Here is a 27,649-nt window from a genome sequence, read left to right as displayed (position 1 = left end):
GGTACAGAACCATGTCCTGGGCGATGTCCTTGCGGTTCTCCAGCCTGTTCATCTTGTCGTAGGTGTCGGCGTTCAGCGCCGACCAGCCCAGGAACTGCGTGAGAGACTGTAGGAGCGCGTCACCCACCATGGGCGCCCCCCGGTGCGCAGGGGGCTCCCAGGGGGCCGGCCTCCAGCCCCTGGGATGGGGCCTCACAGCTCCTCCCGGGTTCTCGCGCCAGGTCAGGGCCCGGAGCAGGCGGTGTCCCCGCCACACAGGCGTCGCCTCTGGGGCCCACTGGACAGGCGCTTACCTCCATCAGGAGTTCGTCCTGCTCGTCGAAGGGCTTCCCGTCTTTCCTGTTGTAAAACGTTGCGACCCCCACAATCTCCTCCTTCTTGTTGACGATGGGCATGGAGAGGACGTTCTTAATGATCCACCCAGAGTCGTCCAGAGGCCCTTCCTGTGAGGAGAGGCGTCTGGAGCTGACCGCTGCCCTGGGTCTGGCCCTGGCCCGGGCCCGGCTTGTCAGCCAGGGAGGGTGAACCTCGCTTCTTCTTCCCTCAGACTGCGGAGACTGGGTCACTGTTCCTGTCTGTTGGCCCCCAAAGGTGCGTGCTGTGACTTCTCCCCAGAGGAGAAGGGAGGCCTTGTCCACAGGGGCGGCCTCACTGTGTGAGTGCTGTGGTCGCACAGGGTCCCACTCTTGGAAGGCCCCCCGCTTGACTGAATGCCCTGCTGCCAAGTTCCTAATAATTGTTGAGCAAGGGGCCTAGCACCCCCGTCCCAGCGGGCCTTACAGTGGGTCCTAGCTCACATCCCACTGATGCCTGGCCGGTGAAATAGGGACCCTGGCCAGTTCCTGGAGGAGGCCCCGAGACACAAAGCCCGTCTCCACTGGTCCACCTGACCTAGGCCTACTTCAGAAAAGAGCCCACCCTGGTCATGTGTCCCCACATGGAGCAGACGTGAACCCTCGCCAGGCACAGCCGTGCCCAGCCAACACGCAGACCTGTGTGTATGGAACACGTGTTTGCTGCCGTTAGCCTGTGAGACGTGAGGTTGTTCCCTAAACAGCAAAAAAGAATCCAGTCCCTCCTTTCTGAGTCACAATGTCTTCTTTCCTACGTACCACACACTTTCTATGAATGAATAGATACCTGAAATTTGAACATTTCATCAGCCTGGGCATTCATAACGTTACAGATCTGAAAAAGGACCAGAAACAGAGTTTCACTTGAAGCGGCCAAATGTACAGTATGACTCTAACATAGACTCTGTCCAAGCTGAGGAGCTTCCAGGTGAGCAAAGCCGGGGCACACAGGCCGGTGGGAAGGGCTCCGGGGACTCACAAAGCCACTTTCTGCCACGTAGGTTGGAAGGCCACTGGCGAGGGCCCAGTGGTCGGCGGGGGGTGAGCTGTGGGAGAGAAGCAGAGGGTCAGAGGACCAGATGCTCAGCTGTGTGTTCGTGCTGATTCCCGTCTCTGACCCCAGGTGGGCTGTGGGGAGCTGGCAAGGACTGGAAGAAGACGGGGGAGGCCAGGGGTGAGGTCTGGGGGCGCCTGAGCGGCCTCACTCCTCTCCTCTGCCCACGCTGAGGCCCCTTGCCCTACAGGGGGCCGCACGCGTCCCAGTCCCTGCATGGGACCTGCGGGCTGGGGTCCTGACAGGCTAAAGGGGCCACGGAGGCCACACGGCCATGCGGCTGTAGGGCTGGTAATGGCTAGCTGCCGCCTGCCAGTCTCTCTGGGCTGCCCTGAGCTCCACGCGGCTCTGCTGCCCGCTGGGCTGGGTCCCCTCCTGTCCCGCCCCATTGGGTGTGCAGTGTTGGGCTTCCCCTGCCGGGGGCTCCACCTGCTGGGCTGTCTGGGTCAACCAAAACGAGACCCTGAGGGCCTCAAGGGCCAGTCGCTGCTGACAGGGCCGCCTGGACAGCTCATCTGACCCCCTGGACATCCGCACCAACAGCCGTGGGGCCTCGGGCCTCCTCAGGCCCCCACTCATTTCCTCCCAGACCAGTAAGTGGGCCTCCCTCCCCACCGCATCCTGCCGCGCCCCCCAGCTCAGGGAGCACCAAGGTGTGCGGGGCTGAAGCTGGGACTGCTGACTCTGCCGTGACAGGTCCTCAGGCCAATCCAGCCGGGGTCCGGGGTGGTCCTGCCCTTGGGCGATGCTCCTCATAAAACCCTGACACTTACGGGATGACCTTGATGTCTTCCTTGCCATGGAGGATGTAGTCGATGACTTTGTAGAAGACGATTTCCTGAGAAACAGACCACAGCAAGCGTGAGGGGCTCCCCGACGGGAACCCGTCACAACATATGCCCACATAATTGCACATAGGCACACAGGTGCACACGATGTACACACACGCCAACCGTCGTGGGACACACATTACACACTCTGGTTTACATCTGTCTTCCCTCCGTCTGTGTCCCACTCAAGCCCATGCAAAAACTGGGCCCTGTTCTCCTTCACACATACGCACGCAGCTGACCCAGGCCTGTACGTCTGTGACACATGCACACACACACACACTCACACACTCACACTCACATAACTATGAGACGCCGTGGTCACAGCCAGCCTTTGCACAGAGAATCCTGCGTGCACTTGGCACACAGAGCCCATGGAATCCTCTGATGCCCTGTCATTATCCCCATTTGACAGGAGGGGAGACTGAGGCATGGCCACGCTCTGAAATGTGACCCGGGTTGGACACACAATAAGTGACAGAGATACCTGCCCATGTCCCTACCCTGCTCACACACACCCACGAAGCCCCACTCAGGCAGATGTTACAATGATTTAAGAATAGGGCAGGAGGTTAGGGTCAACCAGAACCGATGTTGGTCTTTACAACCAGGCTGACAACCCTTGTCAGGAGACCAGGCCTGGCCCTCGGCCCCAAAGCACTGCAGGGCTGGAGTCAGGGGAGATGGCCCCCGGGGGCCTGACCTCTGCAGCGGTCAGATAGCCAGCCGGCCCACAGCCTCGTCCTCGGCCCCCACACCCTTCCCCTAGCCTTCCTTCCCTCTCCCACCCTGGGTCGGGCCGGGACAGGCCCCTTCCCACCCTGGGGTTGGAGCCAGGAAATCCAGGGTGCACGGGCAGGGCCTGTCCCTCCCCCCAACCCCATGACTCACACGGCCGTCAGGTGTGCGTGGGCCTGAGTACGGCGGGGCTTCCCCCATCAGCACAGGCCACACGTCAAAGAATTCCTGGGTGGAGGAGAGAAGGGAGTGAGTCATGAGTCAGCGGCGGAGCTGGGCGAGGCTGGCCGGGAGGTCTTTGGGGCGCTGAGGCCTCACCTTCTCCTTGGTCATGTCCAGGAGGCCCACTGAGTATCGGTCGCAGTTCAGATAGGCCCGCACAGTGTAGAAGGCCTTGTGGAACTGCCTCTCGATGTCCGTCAGCTCCTCAAACACCTTGTTGGCTGACCACAGCAGCACCTGGGGAGTGACATAACTGTGGGTCGTGGCCACACCTGCCCACACCCATCTGACCACAGCGGCACCTGGGTGTGAGCTGTCATACCTGAGACACACACATTCACACACGCTCTGACCTCGGAGCCCTGGGGGACACTGGTGACGGTGCCTCTCCCAACAGGGTGCCGGCACCAGGCTGTGATCCAAGCGCGTGACTCCCTGCTCCCTGCCGCAGGGGCCCTGCAAACCTTCTGGAAGGTAAAGTCTCCAGTCTTTGGCCACATCCCTGCCGCTCACTGCCTGGTGCTGGCCTCAGGCTGGGTTGGTGAGGGAATGAGTGAAAACTGAAATCGATTGCCCTGAGCTTGAAGGGCAAAGATCTGACCAGCCAGCCCTCCATAATTAGCCTGTGAGAAGCTGGGGCTTGAGAACATGAATTCATTGTTTCCTGGATGTCAAGTGCTTCTCTAGTCTCTGCAAAGTGAGTTGAGAGTGGCCCTGGCCAGACCCTGCCCCAGACATTGACGCCCAACTGGGCCCCAGGCTGCTGTCCAGGGCCACCCATCGGGCTCTCCTCCCCCCTCCTCAGCCACGGCCCACAGGCAGGTCCTTCTAGACCCCACCCTTTCACACTCACTCATCACCTCCGTGCCCTCTGACCTTTAATAAGGGCGGCCTGGTGCCCAGCCCCTCCGCCTCCACTGCAATCTTCCTTGCCTGGCTTCCTCCCTGCCGGCCACCCTCGGGGCCCTCTGCAGCACCTGCACCCTTTGTTGTTACAGGTAGGGATGGGCACTGGAGACCCCACTTGCCCTAGAGTCCTTTCACCAGGAGGCAGCCCACTGCCCATCTCGCTCTATTGGTAGGGGAGGCTTTCCCAGCAGCCCGGCCCCACCCCCTCTGTGCCCACTTCTCCCCATTGGTGGAGGAGGCTTTCCCAGCAGCCCGGCCCCGCCCCCTCTGCACCCACTTCCCCCCATTGGTGGAGGAGGCTTTCCCAGCAGCCCAGCCACGCCCCCTCCGTGCCCACCACTCCCCATTGGTGGAGGAGGCTTTCCCGGTGGTCTGGCCCTGCCACCTCTCTGCCCGTGTGTCTGAATCGCACTCCCACTGTGACCTCAAAGCTCACTCTGACCAACCACAGGGCCTTTGCACAAGCTCTGTTCTCTGCCTTCACAGCCCTCAGCCCAGAACTTTCTCATCCTTGAGTCTCAGCCTAAAGTGGCTCAGGGAAGGCCCTCCTTGAGCACCTGCGGCACCAGATGCCCTGCAGCACCCCGTCTCGTCCCCGGCCTCTCAGATGTACAGTCTCATTGTCTCCGGACTCCACCGCAAACTCCATGAGGTTGGGAGGCACAGCTTTTTCATGGCTAGAGCAGTGCCTGGCCCCTGAGTGCTCAGCCTGCATTTGCAGAGTGCATGGGAGGCGGCGAGATTCGCTGTTCTAAGGATCTTTAATCCTCCCAGCATTCAGAGGGCAGAACCTCGCTATCCCATTTTACAGGTGGGGAACCTGAGGTCTCGAAGTTACTTGACTTTCCCGAGGTCACAGAGCTGGGGAGCCGCAGATCGGCATCCTTACCCACTGCGCGTGGGGGGAAGGTAGAGAGTTCCGTGCCGGGTGCATTCATTTCCAGGCCGTTAGCGGCAGGGGACTGAGGTACTTAGTCACCAGCTGACAGAGGAAGGACATGCAGGGCAGTGGGTGTGGGTGACCATGGAGCCCCCCCTCCCCCGACACATGTGGGAGACTCCCAGGTGGCAGACTCTCTAGGAGACCCGCGTGCCAGTGAGATCAAGTCTGTGAGTGTGGGTGTGTGCGAATGTGTGCATCTGAGTGTGAGTGTGTGTGAGTGTTAGTCACCTGTGCATCTATCCCACAGGTACTCGCTGAGCTACCCCTGGGTACCAGTCCTGGTTGGGACCAGAGCCCATGTCACAGATGTCAGGGTGGGGGAGGTCGGGCGCTCAGGGATGTCCTGGACAGCTGAGCTCAGGGGTGAGGGTATCTGGGCCACACACCTAATTTCTGAGCCATCTGAGTAATTCAGTCCCCAAACTCATCCCTTAGGAGGGGGACAGAGTGAGAAGGTGTCCCCGCACAGCCTCTAGGCGAGACCTTCCTCCACTCTCCACCCTGTCCCCTCCTTCTGTCCCAGCAGAGAGTGTCCTGTCTCCCCTGCCCTTCCAGTGTCCCAGTCGGACCAAGGACCAGTTCCCACGTTGGACCCTGCTCTGAAGCAGGTACTAATATGGCCCCAAGGAAACGGGGGCTCAGCGGGCCAGGCAGCGTGTCCACGGCGGTCTGAAGCCAGGAGCACGGGCCACCCCAGGCCTCTGCCCTTCCCCTTCTTCCTGTTTCCATTTTTAACTCTCTGAGTTGAGTCCAGGGTGCACCCTGAGTGAGGTGCAGGCATCTTCGGAGGCACCTGTAGCCACTGCCAGGTCAGGGTTTAGAGTTTTCCAGCCCCCAAGAAGGGGGCTTTCACTGCCAAGGGAGTGGGTTCAATCCCTGTTTGGGGAACTAAGATCTCACAACCCATGTGACCAAAAAATAAATAAATAAAATTAAATTAAAAATTAAGAAAATTACATTAAGGCAAAGGTAATAAATATGCAAATGAATTGCTTCCTCATTATTTCGCTACAGTTCACTGTTATTCATACTCCTAAGGTTTCTGATGGTGGAAAGAAGGTCCACACTGTGGCCCGTCTCTTCCCAACCTCATGTCCAGTAACATCGCGGTGGGAGCTGCAATGACAGAACCAGCCTGCACCGCCCGGGGTGGAGGAGAGCCAGCCCCTCCTTGCTGCTTCAGACTCACATATCCTGACCTCTGAACGCTTTCACTTGTTCACAGATCAGGGCTGCGCGACAGCATTTGAGCCTGTATGCTCTCTCTGTAGCTCCTGCATCGGGACGTCTCTCACCCCATCCTGGGAGGGGCAGTACACATGCTCCAGTTTTCACACCAGCCAGTGGGTCGTGGACAAAAGCACAGCCTGGGGGGCAGCACGGAGGCGAAGGCCCTGCACCCCTGGGGACTTTCATCCAGTTGTGGTGCAACATGGACTGTTGGGCAGGGGGAACCACAGCTAAAGCTGGCCAGTCAGCTTGATGCAGCAGGTCTGAGATAAATTCCAACATCCCAGGGCCAAACCTATGATTTCTTTGTTGCTTCTATGGCCTCTGACCAAAGTGGCTGAGACACTCTCAAAAAGGGATTAACGGGAGCCCCTGAGCCAGAGTCCATGGAGATAGTGATCAGGAAGGACTGACAGTGGTTCTTGACTTGGGGAGGGGGCCTAGGACCCTGGAGGGCTGCTAAGGTCTGGGAGAGGGAAGGGTGGGCACTGTGCTGAGAACTGCTTTAATTGGAGGTCGGGGCTCCCCTACAGCACGAGGAAGAAGCGGGCACCAGGCTGAACCACAGGCAACGTGGCAGCCAGGCTTGGTTCATTTTAGACTTTTCTTTTCAAAAAGAGCTGTGAGGTAGAGCAGTGAAGTAATTAGGTTTCTTTAAAATGCCATTCAGAGTGTAAGGTCTCAGAAACGGCTTTCTACTGGGATTAGGCGACGTCTGAGTGGAAATCAAAGTACTTAATTGAGACGTGTATGCCCATTGTTGGAAGTCCCCTTTAGAACTCCCACCGAAAGCACGTCTGTACATGCACGCGGTCTGAAGAGCTGGAAACGAGTCTCCAGGTAGTCGTGTTTCCTAAGTGTCAGAAATTCATTTGCTGGAATGATATTTATTGCCTGCTTTAGGTCTGGTATAACTGGACAACAGAACAGACAAAAATCCCCAACTCTTAGAATTCACTTTCTAAAGTGGGGAGGGGTTGGCAGCTAGAACATGAACAAACCAACCAACCAGATGTCTTGGCACAGGGAGATGAGTAAATGCAGGGGATACGGCAGGTGGAGTTGGGTAGGGAATACAGGGCCAGAGTGTGGGGATGCTCAAGTCGGGGGAGATCTCTCCACGGAGGAGCCATGGGGTGTGTGGGACAGTATTCTTGGCAGAGGGACCTGCAAATACAGAGGCCCCTGAGGGGAGCATGGCTGGGGCGGAATGGTGGAATGGGGTGAGCCAGAAAGGTGCAGGGGAGTCCCTGAAGACCACCAAGTGACAGGACCTAAGTTTTCAAAGTATGGCTCTGACTGCTGAGTTGGGGTGGCTGATGAGAGGTGCAGAAGGACAGGGACCCTGAGACAGTCTGCATGAGGGGGAGCAGAAAAGCAGGGTATCCAGAGAGGGAGGTGGGGACTCAGGACATGACAGGCAGAGAATCAAAACCCTGGCTTCTCCTGAGACCTGACTTTCCTATAGAGGGAACACAATCCCCCTGGGGGAGATCCACTGGGGGAAAGTGTGTGTGGTGGGGTAAGACCCAGAAAATGCTCCAGACGTGCCTCACTAGGCCCGCACCTGGGGTATGTGGGGCTGGATTTGAATCTTGCCTTGAGGCAACTGTTATGGAGCTGCTGATACAAATTTGGGGAAATGTCTTCACAGCAGTTAGGTTAAGGGGCTTGGCTGAGAGGAAGCTGGGAGAAAGCAAGCCTCAAAGCAAGGGCAGAATGAGAGCCACTCAGAACACCTCCTCCAAGGGAGATGGGCTAGACCTCACCTAGGGCAGATGGACACACAGCGAGAATATTTGGAGAAATAAAGCCTGGAAACCCCTGGAATTTGATGAAAGACATGCATATTTCCACCCAAGAAGTTCAAAACACACCAAGTAGGATGAACTCAAAGACACCCACACCAAGACACATTATAATCAAGCTGTCGAAAGACAGAATCTTGAGGGCAGCGAGAGAAGTGACTCATCGCATACAAGGGATCCTCAGTAAGTTTATCAGCAGATTTTTCATCAGGAACTTTGGGCCCAGAAGGCAGTGGCCTGATGTATTCAAAGTGCCTAAAAGAAGAAGAAAAAATAACGGCAAAGCTGTCCTTCAGAAGCGAGGGAGAAATTGACGTCCCCAGAAAAACAAAGCTGAGGGGGGTTCATGACCACTAGACCTGCCCTGCAAGAGCTGTCCTGCAGGTGAAATGAAAGGACCTCAAAGCTGTATGGAGAAATAAAGATCCCAGCAAAGGTAAATACATGAGCAATTACAACAGTTGCTGGAATTATTGTAATGATGAAAACTATGAAACATCGCTGAAATAGGTTAAAGGAGACACAAATACTTAGACACCCTTTGCTCATGAATTGGAAGACTTAATATTGCTACAGTGTCAATACTACCCAAAGTGACCTACAAATTGAATGTAATCCGTATCAAAATCTCAATGATGTTTTTGCAGAAGTAGAAAAACCCATCCTAAAGCCATATAGACGCTCAAGGGACCCTGAACAGTCAAAACAGTCTTGAGAAAGAACAAAACCAGAGGCCTCATATCTTCTGGTTTCAAAACACAGTACAAACCTGTATTAATCAAAACATGTGATACTGGAATAAAGACAGACCTACAGACCAAAAGAATAGCTTATAGAGTCCAAAAATAAACCCTAGCCTATATGGCCAAATGATTTTTGACAAGAATGCCAAGACCATTCAGTGGGGAAAGGGCAGTCTTTTCAACAAATGGTACCAGGAAAACTAGATATCCACATGCAAAACTATGAACTTAGAAGAAAACACAGGAAAAAAACTTCATGACATTGGATTTGTCAATGATTGCTTGGATATGACTTGAAAGACACTAACAACAAAAGAAAAAAATAGACAAACTGGACTTTCTGAAAATTAAAAACCTTTTTGCATCAAAAGACACCATCAACAGAGTAAAAAGGCAATGCACATGGGAGAAAATATTTGCAAATCACACTTCTGATAAGGGATTAATACCCAGATTATGTAGAGAACTCCTAAAATTCAAGAACAAAAACAAACAACCAGATTTAAAAATGGGCAAAGAACTTGAATAGACATTTCTCCAAAGAAAAAATACAAATGACCAATAAGCATATGAAAAGATGACCAATATCACTAATCATTAGGGGAATGCAAATCAGAACTACAGTCAGAACTAACTAACAGCCGTTAGGATGACTAGTGTTAAAAACAAAACAAAACAGAAAACAAGTATTGGCAGGGATGTGGAAAAATTGGGACTGCTTTGCACTGTTGGTGGGAATGTAAAATGGTGTAGACACTTTGGAAAACAGTATGGAAGTTCTTTAAAAAATCAAACAGAATTACCATATGATCCATCATTTCCACTTCTGGGCATACATTCAAAAGAATTGAAAGCAGGGTTTCAAAGAGGTATTTGTACACCCATGTTCACAGCAGCATTATTCATAATGGCTAAAATGTGGAAGCAACAAATGCGTCCAGCAACAGATGAATAGATAAGCAAAATGTGGCCTATACATACAATGGAATACTATTCAGCCTTAAAAAGGAAGAAAATTCTGTAATATGATACAGCAGGGATGAACCTTGAGGACATTCTGCTCAGTGCAATAAACCAGTCACAGAAAGATGAATATTGTAGGGTTGCACCTGTATGAGATAACTCATAGAAACAGAAAGTAGAATGTGGTTTCCAGGGGCTGGGATGGGGGTACTGGGGAGTTAGTGCTTAATGAGATAGAGTTCCAATTTGGGAAGCTGTGTAGAGTTCTGGAGATGGCCGGTGGAGATGGTTGTGCAACATGAATGTAGTTAATACCACTGAACTGTAGATTAAAAATGATTAAGATAGTAAATTTTTTGTTATGTGTATTTTACCACAATGAAAATAATGGGGAAAAAATTAAAGGGATGCAGAAATATATACCATGCTGACACCAAGCAAAAGAAAGCTAAATAGTTATATTAATTTTATACAAAGCAGACTTCAGAAGAAGAAAAATGATCAGGAGTAAAGAGGGCTATTACATAACGATAAAGGGGTCATTTCTCCAAGAAGACATAACAGCCCTTACTGTGTATGCACCTAACAATGGAGCATCAAATTCCATAAAGAAAAACTACTAGAACTGCAAGAAGCAATGGATAAATCCACTACTATAGCAGGAGACGTCAATGTTCTTCTTTCAGTGAATTGATAGATCCAGCAGGCAGAAAATCAGTAAGAAAATAGTTGAACTAAACAGCAATGGATATAATGAATATCTATAGACTACTTCATCCAACAACAGCAGAATACACATCCTTCTCAGGGCCACATGGGACATTCGCCAAGAGAGACCATACTCTGGGCCACAACACACATTTGAAAGAATTAAAAATCATAAAGAATACATTCTCATACCACAGGGCAATAAACTAGAAGTCATTAACAGAAAGATGTTGGAAAATTCCAAAATAGATTAAACCATACACTTCTAATTAATACATTTCTCTTGAGGAGAAGTCTCAAGAGAAATTTAGAAAGATGTCGAACTAAATGGAAATAAATACATGTCAAACTTTGTGGGATGCAGTGAAAGCAGTGCTTGTAGGGAAATTTACAACATTGAATGTACATATCAGAAAAGAAGAGAGATCTAAAATCAATAATCTAATCCTAGGAAACTAGAAAAAGAAGACTAATTTAAGCCTAAAGGAGGCAGAAGAAAATAAGTAATAAATTGTAAAACTCTCTGCCCCCCAATTTAATAATCTAGATTAAATAGCTTAGATTAAATGAATGTTTCAACGCCTTGAAAGACACAAACTACCAACACCCACAGAAGGAGAAATAGAATAATCCTAATAGAGCTATAAGTATTAAAGACATTGGATCAATAATTAATAACCTTCCAAAAAGAAAGCACCAATCCCTGATGGATTCACTGGCGAGTTCTACAAAACATTTAGGGAAGAAACTACACCAATTCACTACAATCTTTTCCAGAAAATAGAAGCAGAGGAAGACCTTTTAACCCATTCCCTGAGGCCAGCATTACCCTAATACAAAAACCAAATAAAGCCATTACAAGAAAGAAAAACTACAGGCCAAAATCTCTCGTGAACATAGGTACAAAAATTCTTTTTTTTTTTTTTTTTTTTTTTTTGCAGTACATGGGCCTCGCACTGTTGTGGCCTCTCCCGTTGCAGAGCACAGGCTCCGGACGCGCAGGCCCAGCGGCCATGGCTCATGGGCCCAGCTGCTCCGCGGCATGTGGGATCTTCCCGGACCGGGGCACGAACCCGCGTCCCCTGCGTCGGCAGGCGGACTCTCAACCACTGTGCCACCAGGGAAGCCCGGTACAAAAATTCTTAACAAAATATTAGTGAAACAAATGCAATAGTATATATAAATAATTATGCTCTGTGACCAAGTGACAGTTATCCCAGGTGCGCAAGGCTGGTCCAGCATTTGAAAATCAATTAATGTAATCCACCATATTACCAGGCTAAAGAAGAAAAAAATAACACGATCGCATCAATTGATGGAGAAAAATATTTGACAGAATCGAACACTCATTTGGAATAAAAGCTCTCAGCAGAGTGGAAACAGAGGGGAACTTGGTCAACTAGATAAAAATTCTACAAAAACCCTACAGTGAATGTCATACCTGATGGTGAGAAACCGGTTCTTTTCCTAATACTGGGAGCCAGACAAGGATGCCCCTCCTACCACTCATAGTCAGCATCGTACTGAAAGTCCTAGCAAATGCAATAAGACAAGGAAAGGAAGAACAATGGATAGAGATGGGTAGGGAAGGAGAAAAACTGTCTTTGTTTGTAGATGACATGATCATCTATGTGAAAATACCAAGGGATCAATCTTTAAAACCTCTTGGAACTAGTTATTGTCTTAAGGTCACAGGATAACAAGGTTGACATACAAAAGTCAGCTGCGTCCCTTTATACCAGCAATGAACAATTGGAACTTGAAATTAAGAACACAATACCACTTACATTAGTATATACAGGATGGGTAAACAATAAGGTCCTACTGTACAGCACAGGGATCTATATTCAATATCCTGTGATAAACCATCATGGAAAAGAATATTCAAGAAGAATGTATGCATATGTATAACTGAATCACTTTGCTGTACAGCAGAAATTAACACAACATTGTAAATCAACTACACTCGATTTTAAAAAAAGAGAATGTAAAACTTCTGTTTTTCCAAATACACTGGTAAGAGAATGAAAAGACAAGCTATGCTTCTGGAGAAAATATTTGCAAAATACATATCTGATAAAGGACGTAAACCCCAGTTTTACAAAAAAAACTCTTAAAACTAGCCGGTAAGAAAACAGACAATATAATTTTAAATTGGGCAAAAGGTCTGAACAGACACCTCACCAAAGAGTAGGATATACAGTTGGCAAATGAGTATATGAAAAGATCCTCAACATCATTTGTCATTAGAGAGTTGTAATTTAAAACAATAATATGAAACTCCTTTTAGAATGACTAAAATCTAAATAACTGACAATACCAAAAGCTGACAAGGATGCAGAGTGACAGGAATTTTCATTCATTGTTGATGGGAATGTGAAACGGTACAGCCACTTCTGCACAGTTTCTCACAGAGTTAAACACAATTACACCATATTATCCAGGAATCACACACCTTGGTATTAACTCAACCAAACTGAAAACTTGTACCCACACAAAAACCTGTCTACAAATGTTTATAGCAGTTTTATTCATAATTGCCCCAAGCTGGAAGCAATCAAGACGTCCTTCCATGGGTGAATGGATAAATAAATTGTAATGCATCCAGACATTGGAATATTATTCAGCAACAGAAAGAAATGGGCTGGGAGGAGATATGGGGATGTATGTGTACATAGAGCTGATTCACTTTGTTATAGAGCAGAAACGAACACACCATTGTAAAGCAATTATACTCCAATAAAGATGCTTAAAAAAAAAAAAAGAAATGGGCTACTAAGCCATGAAAAGACACGGAGGAGCCCTGAATGCATGTTACTAAGTGAAAAAAGCCAGTCCTAAAAGGTTCCTTACCATATGATTCCAAGGGCATGACATTCTACAAAAGGCAAAACTATGGAGACAGTGACAATACCAGTAGTTGTCAGGGCTTTGGTGGAGGTGGGGGTCTTTAGGGTGGTGAAATGATTCTTTATGACTCTGTAATGGTGGGTACATGTCATGATGCATTTGTCAAGACCTATAGAAATTTACGGCACAAAGCATGAACCATAATGTTTGCAAATTTAAAAATCATTTGGTAGGTTGGGGGATTCCAGGAAAGAATGCAGACTGTGACAAGAGAATGCAAGAGATCTCCTCACGGAAGCGGGTGGGGAAAAGGTGCTGACCTCAGCGTTTTTGGAAATGCATGGCGTCTGCAAGAGTAAAGGCAAAGGAACTGCACACATCTCTGTGCTCCAGTGATGAACTTGTTTCTCATGGGTCACAGGTACCCTGCTGTCCGCGTGCAAGGGGGCTGGACAACGATGTTAAGTGGACGGCAGAGGACGGGAGCCAGGGGTCTCCGTGTAGCGTGGGGGGGGGGGCGGAGGCCAGAACGATCCACGTGGGGATGGTTGGGGTTGGTGGTATCAGCAAGAACTCAGGCTTAACTTAATACAGATGCAGATGGCTACACGCAGAAGTATTTACAGACGTGCACCTGCATGGGCTTGTAGACACACACCTATCTCCTCGCTCCGTCAGCTGAGAGGACCTAGAAGCTATGACACGCCAAGCCAAGATCACACCTGGTGCCCAGGTCGTTGTTTCTAAGACCGTCTCCAGCAAAAAGAACCAGTACTCCTTGAGGAATGGCTAATTCCAGGACTGGGCCGGAAAATACAAATGAGATGGAAGCGTTTTGTAGTCCCAGAGAATAAGGAGGTGCAGAACCCCCAAACCAAAAAAATCCACCCACCAAACAACCAAACAGATGGGGTCGATGGGCATGTCAGAGGGCACAGGAGCTGCTGAGAAAACAGGCTGAGCAAAGAAATCAGTCGGGTCGCGCCGGAAACACCCGAGGGTCCCGACTCATAGACAAATGTCGGCAGAAGGAAAGAAGCCAGCCGAACAAATCCCCCGTGCAACCCCGTCCCCACAGCGTGGGGCTGAGTCCACCTGGTGGCCTTCCGACGTGCCCTCCGGAGCCCCACGCTGCAGTCCCTCTGGCCGCAGGCTTCCAGCTCCTCTGCGGCCTCAGGCCCTGCCCAGCGCCCTCTCTCACGCCCTGCCCGCCCCACCGTGTCCGCGCCCCCTACCGCCTTCTGCACGGGCCACAGAGGGTGGAGCGCCGTGTCCCCCCGGGGCCCCCGGGCCTCCTCGCTCAGGGGGAAGCCGACTGCAGTCCTGGAAGCCATTGCTCTCCTGTGTGGCCAGAGGCAGAGCCCACCGGGAGGCTCGGCCGCGGACTGTGGGACCCTCAGCCCCTGCTCTACGTTCATAATCCGCCCCTGCTCCTTCCACAGAAGGCTTGAGGCAGCTTCTAAGGAGGAATGCTGACGCCCATGTTTGCAGGTGGTCACAGCCCCGGGGCCCGAGGGCGAGGCACCCGGCCTCGCTGCCCTCAGCTCGGCATACTCACAGCTCCGCGTCCACAGCCACGAAAGCCCCGGGCCCTCTCCCTCGGCTGCCCAGGTGCCCACAGAACCATGTGCTTCTGTCCAGAGAGACCAGGGTGGGGGGACCTGGCCACACTCAGGCAGCCCAGAGGGCCTGGAGCTGGTGGGGGTGCCCTGGCTGGCAGCACGTGTGGGTACCTGGCCTCGGCGTGTCTCGCAGTTGTGCAGGTAGCTCAAGTGGTAGATCTTCAGGTTTAACGTCCCGAAGTTCAGATACTTCAAGAAAACCTGAAACAGGAGTTGTGACAACAGCAGATCAAAACCCTGGTTTTCGGATGTGTGCCCAGGTGTGCGTTTGTGGAGGAGACACCCAGCTGCCTGGGGGCGGGGCCGCACACGCAGCATGGACCTCAGCCTGCGGGCCGTGGACTCGTACACAGATGTGTAGATGAGCCCTCGGAGCCGAGCCTAGGAGAGGTGCCTACACAGACGTCACCCGCCAGGCATGGGCCCCGCCAGGCACAGGACCGTGAAGACCCGGGGACAGACGGGTGCGTGCGTCCAGAGGGCTCCCGGGGACAGACGCGTATGCGCGTCCAGAGGGCTCCCGGGGACAGACGCGTGCGCGCGTCCAGAGGGCTCCCGGACACTCACGTCTTCATCTTCACTTGTGAAACACGGGCCGTCCAGCTTGTTCACAGCCATGATCACAGCCACAACATCTTTGCCGTTCATGATGGGCGTGGCCAGGATGTTCCTTGTCACATAGCCCGTCAGCTCATCAGCAAAGGAGCTGAAGTGGGGACACTGCAAGGCAAGAGGAGAGAAGGGAGAGGCCGTCGCTCTGCGGACCTGGAGGCTTGGTCTCCCTGGTCCCTGGGGGTCAGGGCTAAGCTGCCCAGGCCAGGGCTGAGACCCAGGTGGCCATGCCCCGGGTATCAGGAGCCTGGGAAGCACATGAGGACACGGCCAATGGCCTGCCCTCGGGGCTCCAGCCTGCCTCAGTCTCTATCACCCCATCTCAGAGCGAGCGACCCCCAGCTCTCGATCCACGGGCTCTGCAGAGTCCTTGCAGGCTCTGCACGCCCCCTGGGCTGCGGGCAGACCTAGCTCCTCCCACATCTGCTGCCATCTGGCCGACTGGCCTTCTAGATGCCTCCTGAGTCTGTCTAGTCCTCCTGTCCCCAAGCCCCTCCTTGTCTAGGCTGCTGTCTCCTGCTGCCCTCAGCCACCCTGGGCCACCTCCCATACCCAGGACTTATCTGCCAGGCCCTAGGGGGCGTCTCCTGGGCCCACACTCCAGCGGGCTTCCTGCCCCCACGATGAGACCTTTGCCCAACTCTGGCCCCCAGGGCAGGTTCACCCAGCCTTAGAGTTGCTCTTTGGGGCCTCTCCCTAGTCAGGGGCCAGTTGAAGGGCTCTCAGGTCTGTCTGCACAGGGAACAGCTCATCTGAGCTTTGTCCTGGCCCAGTTGATTGAGTGTGACCAGCCTCAGGCCCATTGCCCCTGAATCTCACTGTCAGAAACACCTGCCCGCCCCTGTCCCCATTCCGAGGATTGGCATCCACCCCCTGCCCCACAGAGAGGACCTGGGCCTTGGTGCTTCCCTGCCCCTCCGACCCAACCCACTTCTTTAAAGTGCCCCGAACTCTCTGCTTCCACTGCCCAGACCCAGTCATTGGTCACCACAGCATCCCCGGGCCCCCCCGCCTCCCGGCCCAACTGTGCTCGGCACGGCTTGCTCAGTCCTGCCCCCTCCTCCCTCCTCTGAGCCATCCCGGCTCCTGGGAATTTCCTCCCACGGCCAGCTGCCCACCTCGACAGGGTCTAGATGCCTTGGCGACATGCCAGACCCTCTGGGACCTCCTGCCCGGCTGCCTCCCCATGAGCCCTGGGGTCTCAGGGGCCACAGAGGGGTGGCGGGGTGACATCACAGCCCTGCGGCGCCCCCTCTGGCCCCCGCTGTCCACACCACCCCCCGTCACGGTGGGACACAGGCTCTGCCTCAGTTTCCCCTCCATAAAGTGACATCTGGGCTTCATGATACACTTATTGGAGACTCGACTTTTTGCTGATTTTGACCCTGGTCTCTGCTCCACTGCAGTGTAGCCCTGAGGATTAAGGTGAATGCCATGCCCCTGCCCCATGAAGGAGGCATCTAGCGTGCTGGGCAGTTGTGGAAACATCAGAGGGAGCTGTCCCCACGAGGCTGGAAGAGAAGCTGAGCCCCAGGGAGAGACAGCCCCGCCCCGGGGCGGGCACAGGCAGTTTGAACCAGACCCTCAGAGACACCAAGAGCACAGGTGGGGGGTGCAGCTGGAGGCTCACAGAAGGGAGGGGGCAAGATGTAGTGGGAGAGGCGGGGGTGGCAGGGGAGGCACTCATTGTAGCCCCCCCATTCCAGCCAGACTTCTGTTCCTGGTAATTTATGCTCCTGACATCCCAATTCACGGGTGACCCGTTTCCTAAAAAGGAAGTGAAGATGAAGCTAATCTGAGAGATTACTATATTCAGGTCGCTGGGCCGAGGCTTGTTTGAGCAGATAAGTTTAAGAGGATTGCAGCCAAGGAGCCAGGGGTCTGGGGGTCTGTCCACACATCCGTTTGTCTCCAGGGACGAGGGGACATTGGCTGCTTTGGGGGAGGCCTGTCCCGCTGGATAACGCCCTCTGGATTCCTTCACAGAAAGTGGAGGAGGTGAGCCAGCCCAAGGCTCCTGCTTCCCGCTCCCAGGCCATAGTAGCGGCCCTCTCTGGGGTAGGACGGAGGGGACGGGAGAAGGCGGTCGGCTCTCCCTGCACCCCCTCGGGGCCCTGTCCCTCACACGTGTCCAACAGGCGTGGTTCCCCAAGTCCCAGCCCCCCTCTCCCCTGGGGCATCTGTCCTCCTGGCACCCCGCCCCACCCCCAGAAGTGTCATTGGCCTCCCCCTCCCTCCCGTCCAACCAGAACCTGTCCTCCCAGACTTCTCCGCTCCAGGCACTCACTGCGTCCACCCCTCCTGCCCCCTCCTGGACCAGCTGCTGCTTCTTCTTCTTCTTTTTTTTTTTTTGGCTGCGATGCCTGCAGATCTCAGTTCCAGGATTGAACCCAGGCCGTGGCAGTGAAGCTGCCGAGTCCTAACCATTGGACTCCCGGGGAACCTGGACCAGCTTCTCCTGAACCCCCAAACTTGCTCGCCCCAGTGAGCAGTATGGTTAGGGCTCTGGGGTCCACTGGCCCCTCCATTCTGGGCCTCTGCGCCAGCCCCTGCTCAGACGCCGTCCTCCCAAACCCCCATCCAGGGAATCATAGGCCAAGGGGGCAGCAGGGCCTGCCCAGGCTGCCCTCCCAGCCACCCCAGTGCCTCCTTCCTTCCCGCGAGCTCTGGCCTGGACCTGTTCCACTTGCCTCTCTGGCCGCCTTCCTAAAAGCCGAGGGCCCCCTCACAGCCAGTGGGCTGACCCGTCCTTCGGGGACTGTGGGAACCCTTCGCCAACTCCCACGAGGCCCAGGACCCACCTCCGTCACATCCTTGACATTCACCACCTTCTTGGTCTGAGCCACGTGGCCCACGACCCCAATGTCCAGCGGGAAGAAGATCTCGGAGTCAGGAGGCACCAGGCAGTCCTCCAGGGCGCTGCCGGGCTGCACGCTGAAGAGGCGTGTGGCGAGCTCAGCCGTGCCGTTGCGCTGGCGGTACATGAAGAGGCTGCAGCGGTCGGCATGCAGGATGGAGCAGAGACGCCGCAGGATCTTGAAGACCACGCGCTCCATGTTCACGCTCTCCTGCATGTCCTGCACCAGCTCGAACAGGGCTGTGCTCTCCTCCACCTGGCACAGCTCTTGGAAACTGGTGCAGCCCGCCGGGCACCCATCCTCGCAGGCGCTGGCCACATCCTCAGGGCTCAGCTTCTTTCCAAAGTACTGGTCCGCAAAGCCAGGGTTCTGGTCCAGGAACGTCTGCACCTGCTCCTCGCTGAGGCTCATGGTGTCCGGCTTCCCGTCTGAGAGAAGCGCCAGCCCCCAGCGCACAAGGCCCTCCCGCAAACACTGCCATCAGCAAAGCCTTTCTTAGCGATGATTACCGTACCAGCTGGCACGCCCACGCCTGCTCGCCCTCCCTCCCCTTAGGTCCCGGACTGTCCGCTTCCTTCCTGGGAAAATCAGACCCCCTGGACTGGGGGCTGCAGTGTAACAGCTCAGGACCTTCTGCCTGAGGCAGGGATCCTGGGCGCTGGGATAAGCCCTCACACCCAACCCCTGGAGAGGGGTAACCCCTGGAGTGCCATGACCCCTTCTGCCTGAGCGGCCGCCCGAGGACTTGGGATGCTCCGACAGGTAGCTCCAAGTCTCTTGGGCCCCCAGACCCGGGCTGAGGTGTGGGGGGGTGGCAGGGCACCAGCTCTGCCTCGGGGAGGTGGAGGGACCCCCGACAGGGCTGCCCACGCCCACGGAGGGAAGTGGGGAGAAGGGAGGAAGGTGTGGGGGTGCGACCGTAAGGGGGGCCTTTCCCTTCTCTTCTGTGGCGAGAAGGCGGCTCTTGTCTGTTAAGAGACAGCAGCCCTAGATAGAAATGGTCCTGGCGAATGCCCAGCACGCATCTCCCTTTCGGCCTAATTCCTACTTATTGGGACCCTTATTCATGCTGCTGGACCCTCTCCTTGCATAGCGCCCACAGCTGCACTGCCGGCACTGCCATATTTTACCGACGGGATCATTCCTGAGCGTCCGTGCCTCAGTCAGGGGTCCATGGGCCCAGACAGCAGCAAGCTCCTCCCGCTGAGGGCACGGCTGTCCTCCCCCGAGTCAGACAGTTATTAGCCTCCCTGTGAGCCAGGATGCGATAAGAAAGGTTGGGGGTTACGACTGGAGGACTCATCCCAGGTCAGTCTGACTCTCTGGTTGCAGGAGTGCCCTTCACGCCACACAGAAACCACGTGCAGGTGTGTGTGTGCGTGCATGCGCGTGGGTGCTGGGTGCGCACGAGGACGAGGGTGTGTGCGTGCGTGAGTGTGCACGTGTGCCCGGGGACTGCTGGACGGCTGGGGGTGGGAGCTCTGTCCACGGTGTGACACATCACACCGCGATGTGTGTGGCCAGCCGTGCTCATGGCGCCCGGCGTTCTGGGCTCACCTTCTGCAGCAGCCAGAGCGATGCTGACCGCCCTGTGCAGAGACGGCAGCAGAGCAGCTCAGCTGGAACCAGGAGTCACCGAGGGCCAGGAGGGACAGAGCCTGAAGTGTCTCTGTCTTTCTCATGCTGCCTGTGTCTATATTGGTATCATGCTCCGGACTGGGAGGCACGGTTTGCGTGCACTGAGCTGGTAGAAACGTGCACGCGCCCGTTTGCGTGTGGCGCCTGCGCCCCTTGTGCTTGCACGAGTCCGTTCCAGGGAGCCTTCTGCGTGCGCCCCGGGCGGGCTCCCGGCAGCTGTACCGGCCACAGTGGGCCCAGCGGGCTAAGCGCGGTCACTGGCCTCGGGCCGCGACGTTCCTGCCTCCGCTCAGTCACCAACAGATTCTTTTCACGGGTCGGCTCTGAGGTCCCCCACTTCCCTGAAAATAGTGACTGTGACTGGGGCCGAGGGACAGCCACACGCGTGGGAGGTGCTGTGGGCAGGCGCTGCTGCTTGGCTTTGCGGCCAGGGCTGTGGTCACCGCGCTTGAATTCAGCCCCAGACGGCTTCCAGAGGCCCCAGAGCTGGAGTCCAGGTCACGCCTGGATGTGAGGCCAGTGCCCACGAGGCAGTCATCTGGCCGAGCGGGTCTCTGGGGGGATGCTTCCCAGACCCTCCGCTCACGCCACCCGGGCCCACCCTCCCTGCTTGTGCCTCTTTCCTCTCCGCCTCCCGCAGGGCTGAAGAGGGCGGGGCGTAGGCGTGGCGCTCAGCTGTGCGAGGCGTGCCCGCTTCTGCCGGGGCTCTGGGCACGGCCCTGGGCTCAGAGGCACCCCCGCTGGAGGGGCTCGGTGGGGCTGCAGCGCAGGGTCGGTGCGGAGCGCTCTCGCGGGACACCGGGGGCAGTGAGTGATCTACTGGTGGGTCTTGCTGCCCCCAGCCCTAACGTGCTTGCAGGTGTGGGAGCAGAGGTGCAGCTCCCGGGGTGGAGGTGCCCAGCCGCCTCACCTGCAGCGCTCCTCCCCTCTCACTTCGCAGTGTGCCCACTCGTGGTGCCTGGGCCCCTGAGCAGCCCCCAGGGGTGGGCTCGATGCAGTTAGATGCACCACTTAGGGAGTGCCTGCAAGGTGTGCAGAAAGGCGCATCTGGAGGGGCTCCTGTAGGGTGTGCCTGTGAGATACACCTTTGAGATGCACCTGTGAGGTGCTGCACCTGTGAGGTGCTGCACCTGTGAGGTGCTGCACCTGTGGGGTGCACACGTGACGTACACCTGTGTTCAAGGGTCCATCGGATACAACAGGTAACTTCTCCACAGGTGAACCTGGAGGGCGTTTGAGGAGAAATGGGATTGCTCCTTCACCAGGGTCCTGCTAATTTTACCTCATTATCATGTGGGATTTTATCAGCAAGCCCATCCTGGGAGCCATTTACAACAAGGCGTGTCTCAATAGCTATTACACGGAGAGAGTTCTAGGTTCTTGTCCCAAACTATGGAGAGGATGCAATTTCACCAGGAGCAAATGCCCTGAAATTAAAATTAACCAGTCAAGAGGAATGGCAAGAGGTGGAAAGGGTGAGAAAATCGGAGTTCCCATTCAGAAATCTCATGAACTTTGTGGTGCAGAAAATGGACACATCCATTAAGACCTTTTACAGGGTGGTTTCGCTGGAGAGATGAGGAGGAGGCGGTAGCGGTCCCGCCGTGAGAGGATGGGTGCTAACGGGGGCTGGGGTGAGGGGAGCCGCTCAGACTCTGACCCATGCACCCCTGCCCCCCACCCCCACCCCGCTGCCTGACTCCGGGGCAGACTCTAGCCAACCAGCACCTTGCCGTGTGTTGTTGTGAGCAGTGGCGACATGAAGTGCGTGGCGAGGACCCACTAAACAGGCCACGGAGGGCCGGATGAGCAGGCTGGGACTGGGGAGAGAGCAGAGGTCAACCTCGAGGGGGCCTGGGGGGAGGGGGCGCAGAGCCAGGAGCAGTGGGATGAGGTGGTGACATGGCCACCCGTCTGGGGTCTGTGTCGGTCTGGGGGTGCCAAAACATGGGTAAGAAACAACATCAGACCGAGAAGAGAAAGCAGGGCCAGCGCCTGGCGTTTGGGCAGTGGCGTCCAGGGGAAACTGGAACTTCCTCACCCACGTTTTGTCATCACCTTCAGTGTGGCACGGAGGGGGGACCACACACCTAGCGGGGGTGTGGCTCTGGAGCCGCCCAGAGCACAAAGGGCAGGGGCAGGAGGGAGAACACGTGCCCCCCGAAGGTTGGGACATCCCTGGTCCCATCCCGGCAGGCTCTGCGGTGCCCCCAGGGAGGCTCAGGGTGACTGAGGTCTCTGTGAGCCGGTCCCCTGCAGCAGGCAGGAGCGGGGGCGTGCGGAGGGGCCCCGACCCCCAGCCAGGGGCCGGCCCCACTGCCAGACGTATGAGTGTGGCCATCTTAGACCGTCCCGCCTCAGGCCAGCGGCCAGCTGACCACGGCCCCAGTGTGACCTCAGGCGAGACTGGCAGAACTGCCCAGCTGAGCCCCGCCCAAATGGGTGACCCACAGATCATGAGACAGGAAGTGCTTAAGCCATTAAGATTTGGGGCGTCTTGTCCTGTCATGCGTGGCTGATTCCCTGAAAACAGAGCCGGGGGCAAATACTTCACAGGAGAGGTCCGATCCCGGAGGTAGTGGGGGTGGACGGAGGGTGAATCCTGGCTCCCAAGGAGCCACAGACGCAGTTGGCCGAGCAGCAGGTGTGACCATTCGGTCCTGTGCCCCAGGACAGCTGAGGAAGCAGGAAGGAGGGGACCTGATCTCCTCTTTTCCTCCGGTCTCCCGCTTCCCATTGGCCAAGGCTTGCCTGTGCGGAGTGAGGTTCCACACCCTCAGGGGCACCCCAGCTCTGTGGGCAGCCGTTCAGAAACCCTGGCACCCTGCCATGGGGTGGCAGTCCACCCTCAGCCAGAAGTGGCAGGAGAGGCAGCCAAGGGGGACTGTGCCTCTCACGCAATGTTCCCCGTGGGTCACCACCCAACAGGAGGCAGTTCTCCAACCGAAATCGGACATGTTAGAAGTAACACAAGAAAACACGTGTCGTTGGAGAGCTAGCAATGCAGAGAATCACCCTGCCAACTCCCATGAAGGGGCTGTGTCGGGTCCAGGGGGCAGATGCAGCCACGTTTACTGGCGCCGTTTCCCGGCCAGGAGCTTTGCTGGCGATGTTGGTCCCTCCTCTCTGCACACAAGTCCAAGTCAGCGGTTCTGTACTGGGAGCCAGGGCACCGGCCTTTTCTGGCCTGCCCATCACCATTTTTAGTGGCTGCACAGAATTCCATCTGGGGGAGGTTCCACACTTATTTCATTAGTCTCCATGGACATTTATGATGTTCCTGTGTGAGTTTTGATGGGAATTAAATGCTGCCTTGTTCTCCGCCCCACTTCTGGAACAGCTGAGATAGCGGATGGAGGGGACTGGCACCTCTGTTGCTGCCAGCCCTCCAGAGAAGGCGTGGCCTCGGGTGCTGCCAGGTGGCCTTGCTAATGCTGCCTGCCTCCCAGGTAAGGGCCTCCCAGGCCATTACCGACATGGATCCAGGGGCAGAAGAGATGGAATCCCTCAAGCTTACAGAATTTTAATAGCTTCGCTTGGCTCAACCAAAAAAGGACCTATGGCTGTGACTGCCAACCAAGTAGCATTCCGCCTCCATGGGGTGGGTTGAGAGGGGCACATGGAGAGCTCAGGGGGGCAGGGGCGTGGGAGCAGGCATCCCCTTGGCACCACAGGGCTTTGTCTTTTCTGTTTAAAACTGTAAAGAAGGCCTTGGTGAATTAACTTCTGCCTTTCTGTTTTTTTGGTTTTTTTTTTTGCGATACGCAGGCCTCTCACTGTTGTGGCCTCTCCCGTTGCGGAGCACAGGCTCCGGACGCGCAGGCTCAGCGGCCATGGCTCACGGGCCCAGCCGCTCCGCGGCATGTGGGATCCTCCCGGACCGGGGCACGAACCCGTGTCCCCTGCATCGGCAGGCGGACTCTCAACAACTGCGCCCCCAGGGAAGCCCCCGCCTTTTGTTTTTTTAACCTGGAATCTGTGAATGGGAATCTATTTGGAAATAAAGTCTTTGCTGGTGTAACCCATTTAAGATGAGCCCTACTGGACTAGGGTGGGTGGTGCCTCTATAAGAAAAGGCACAGAGGAGAAGGCCACTCGTGGACGGAGACAGAGACTGCAGTGCTGTGTCTGCAAACCAAGGGACGCAAGGACAGGCAGCCCACACCAGAGTTGGAGAGAGGCCTGGACTTCTGGCCTCCAGAACTGAGAGATAATAAACTGTTCAAGCCCCCACGTGGTGTACCCGGTTAGGGCAGCCCCAGGAGGCTGACACAGGTAGTAGGCTAGGTTTGGCTGTGGACTGTAGTTTGCCTGGTCTAAGCCAGCCTCATCTTGGGGCCAGAGACTGGCTGGGGGCCAGCTTGGAGCTGACTCGAATGTTTCCTGACAACTGCCACCGGTGCAGAGGGAAGCACCCGGGCCATGCTGGCCAGTCATGATTCTTTGCTCTGGGACATGCACAGTGGTTGCCCAGTTGTGGCTGTACTGGGGAAGGCAAGTCTGAGGGCAGGGCCGAGACCCGAGGAGGGAAGCGCCGAGAACTTCAGAACTTGAGGGGACTGGCCTGGAGCCCACCCTCCTCAGTGGGTGTTCATTCAGCCCTGTGAGCAGCTTTTCTCAACCTGTGGGGGAAATTCAGAGGTTATCGTGTGAGCCCAGGCTCCCCAGAGAAACAGACCAGTAGGCTCTGTGGCCTGAGCGTGAATCTCACAGTGAGACTCACCGTGGGAAGTGTCTGAATGCACAGAAAACAAGCTGAAAGGGATGGGCCTTCACCTCAGACGGGGTGTATGCTTGACTGAGACAGAAAACTCAGGCGATGATCTCAGGCCAAGAGGAACGTTGCAAAGCCCCGTGACAGAACATTCTGGTTCAAAGGATCAGTCTGCTCAGAAGAAGCCGTGGCTGCACATAAGGTGACAAGTAAGGAGTCGGGATAAAACACTACTGCCCAGCGGGGATCGTAAAAGCAGCGGCTGAGAGTCTGGTAAGAGGATTAAGCTCCACCCCCCATCCCTGCAACTGACCTTAGGCAACTGACCTGTGGCTTTGGCTAATGGAATGTGGAAGGAAGCAAAAATGGCCCTTCTCAGCAGCCGTGGGGGCCTCCAGGGCCCTCTAGCCCTCTTCTATGAACGCGTCACATCCCCAAAGGGGCTATTTGGGGTCCTAGGATGAAGAAGACAGACCACAGCCTCCTGCAACCATGAAGTATGAGTGAGGGATACTTTGATGGCTGTAAGCCACACTCACCTGAGGCTGATTACTACCCCAGCACAGCACAGGAAGTTAACTTCCTCTTTAACCGCAGATCAGGGTTGAGTTGAGTTGACCCTGTTCCCCAGCTCGTGACACACTGTCACCACTGGTCCTATAGTCCATCTTGCATCTTATTTTATCCACTTATCCTATTTATTTATTTATTTGGCCGTGTCGGGATCTTCGTTGCAGCGCATGGGCTTCTCTCTAGTTGCGGTTCGTGGGCTCAGTAGTTGCGGTGCACGGGCTCAGTAGTTGCAGTGCACGGGCTTAGCTGCCCCGCGGCATGCGGGATCTTAGTTCCCCAAACAGGGATCGAACCCGTGTCCCCTGCACTGGAAGGTGGATTCTTAACCTGGACCACCAGGGAAGTCCCCCACCTACCCTATTTATCCATCTATCCCTCCACCCACCATCCATCCGTTCTTCCAGCTCCTGTCTTTCAGTTTGAGTACTACCTTCTAGTATCTTCCATCAGGTACCACCTTAAAAAGTTATGGGGGCATGTAAAGAAAAAGTGAATTTTCTTTTATGAATTCAAGTTCAAACTAAGGGATTCAATTCACTCAGTGTTGATGTAAGCCACTAAGCAATGTTTAAAGGGAAATTTATAGCATTAAAGGACTACCTAAGAAAAGAAGAAAGGTCTCAGATCAGAACCAGAAAAAAAAAGAGCAAACTAAAGCCAAAGTAAGCAGAAAAAAAGGGGGAAAATAAAAGAGCAGGATCAACGAAATATAAAACAAAAAATAAAGAAAATAATGAAACCGGAAGCTAGTTTTTGCAAACGGTCAAAAACTGACAAACCTCTAGCCAAATTGATCAAGCGAAAAGCACACAGATTATCAATATCAGGAACGAAAGAGGGAATTTCACTACAGACCCTACAGACATAAAGTTTTTTTAATTTTTAAACATTTTATTCTTTCAGCTTTATTGAGATATATTTTACAGATAATAAAAATCACAACTTAAAAGGGAATATTGTGGACAACTTTATGCCAACAAATCTGAAAACTTAAATGTAATAGACAAATTCTTCAAAAGACACAAACTACTAACGCTTCTTCAAGAAAAACATACAACCTCAGTAGCCCTATAACTGATTTAAAAAATTGAATGTACAGTTAAAATCAACCCAGAAAGAAAAATTGAACCCCAGATGGTTTCACAAGTGAATTCTACCGAACAATTAAGGAAGAAATAATACCAATTCTACACAGATTCTTCAGAAAAGAGAAAATAAGGGAGTACTTCGCAACTCATTTATGACGTTAGCATCACTGTGACACTAAAACAAGACAGAAACATTACAAGAAAACTAAAAATAGTAACCCTCATTAACCTAGAGACAAAAATCCCCAACATCACTTTGTTATAAAGCAGAAACGAACACCCCATTGTAAAGCAATTACACCCCAATAAAGATGTTAAAAAAAATCCTCCACGAAATAATAGCAAATCGCATCCGCCCCAGGATAAAAAGGACAACACGTTATGACTGTTGAGAAGGGCAATCCTGTGCACAGTCTTTTAATCCCCCACTTGGCCCATAACAATGGGCCTTGGGCCTGGAGCGATTCCTCACCAAGAGGTGAAGAGTCCTCAAGCCTGTACTGGGCTTGCCACCTTGTGTGGGAACATTTTCCCGTTTTAGGCTCAATATGTGTTCCTTTGTTCTGCTTAAGAGCGTGTGCCGTAGGGCACCTGACCAGCCCCACATCTACTCCTTGTAGGGAGGAGACGGGGTCCTTCTGCCGCAGCACAAGCAGGGTGCGTGCAGGCTAATGGCCACATGTCAGCTGCTGGGAAGGACCCGCCGGCCTCGGGAGACCAGCACTCACTTGGGAAGCTGCTATTTGGCTCCGGCCCTTCTCTGTGCGTAAAGCTGGTTCCGTGAGTGCTTGACTGCATCGTGTTTTCTTGGTGACTCCTAAAGCAAGATGCAGTGGGCAGAAGTGTCTGTACGTCTCTTCCTGATTAGACGCTGCTTGCTTGAGAATGACCAAGTGGGGTTTAGAGTAGGAATGCCATAAATGTAATTCACCACACTAACAGACTGAAAGAGGAAAGCCATATAATCTCAACAAATACAACAGCAACAACGACAAATTGACAGAGCTCATCACCTGTTCATGATTAAACACACTCTCAGAAAACTCGAAGTAGATTTCAACCTGATGAAAAATTTCTCCAGAAAAGCATCGTACTTGAGGATGAAAACTCAAATGATTTCCCACTGAAATCAGAAACAATGGGGAATTCCCTGGTGGTCCAGTGATTAGGACCCTGTGCTTCCCTGGTCAGGG

At 54.0% G+C, this 27,649-nt stretch overlaps 1 protein-coding gene across 1 annotated transcript in view; it reads right to left on the bottom strand.

Moving 5' to 3' along the window:
• PDE6B (phosphodiesterase 6B) overlaps positions 1-19,006 on the bottom strand; it is a 30,974-nt gene extending 11,968 nt beyond the window's left edge. The window contains exons 1-10 of the mRNA XM_022554805.3: positions 18,387-19,006; positions 15,541-15,693; positions 15,085-15,174; positions 3,294-3,434; positions 3,129-3,203; positions 2,181-2,245; positions 1,333-1,399; positions 1,141-1,188; positions 294-443; positions 1-106 (exon numbers count right to left, since the gene is read on the bottom strand). The exon at positions 1-106 is cut by the window's left edge and continues 38 nt beyond it. Coding sequence (XP_022410513.1) covers positions 1-106; positions 294-443; positions 1,141-1,188; positions 1,333-1,399; positions 2,181-2,245; positions 3,129-3,203; positions 3,294-3,434; positions 15,085-15,174; positions 15,541-15,693; positions 18,387-18,854 — 1,363 coding nt within the window. The 5' untranslated portion in view covers positions 18,855-19,006. The remainder of the gene's footprint in view (positions 107-293; positions 444-1,140; positions 1,189-1,332; positions 1,400-2,180; positions 2,246-3,128; positions 3,204-3,293; positions 3,435-15,084; positions 15,175-15,540; positions 15,694-18,386) is intronic.
• Between the last annotated feature and the right edge of the window lie 8,643 nt (positions 19,007-27,649).

Source organism: Delphinapterus leucas, chromosome 5 (genome assembly GCF_059928025.1).
Source record: "Delphinapterus leucas isolate spDelLeu-1000000601 "Yukka" chromosome 5, BTC_Dleu_Yukka2, whole genome shotgun sequence".
Lineage (NCBI taxonomy): Eukaryota > Metazoa > Chordata > Mammalia > Artiodactyla > Monodontidae > Delphinapterus > Delphinapterus leucas.
This window is presented reverse-complemented; position numbering and strand designations above follow the sequence as displayed.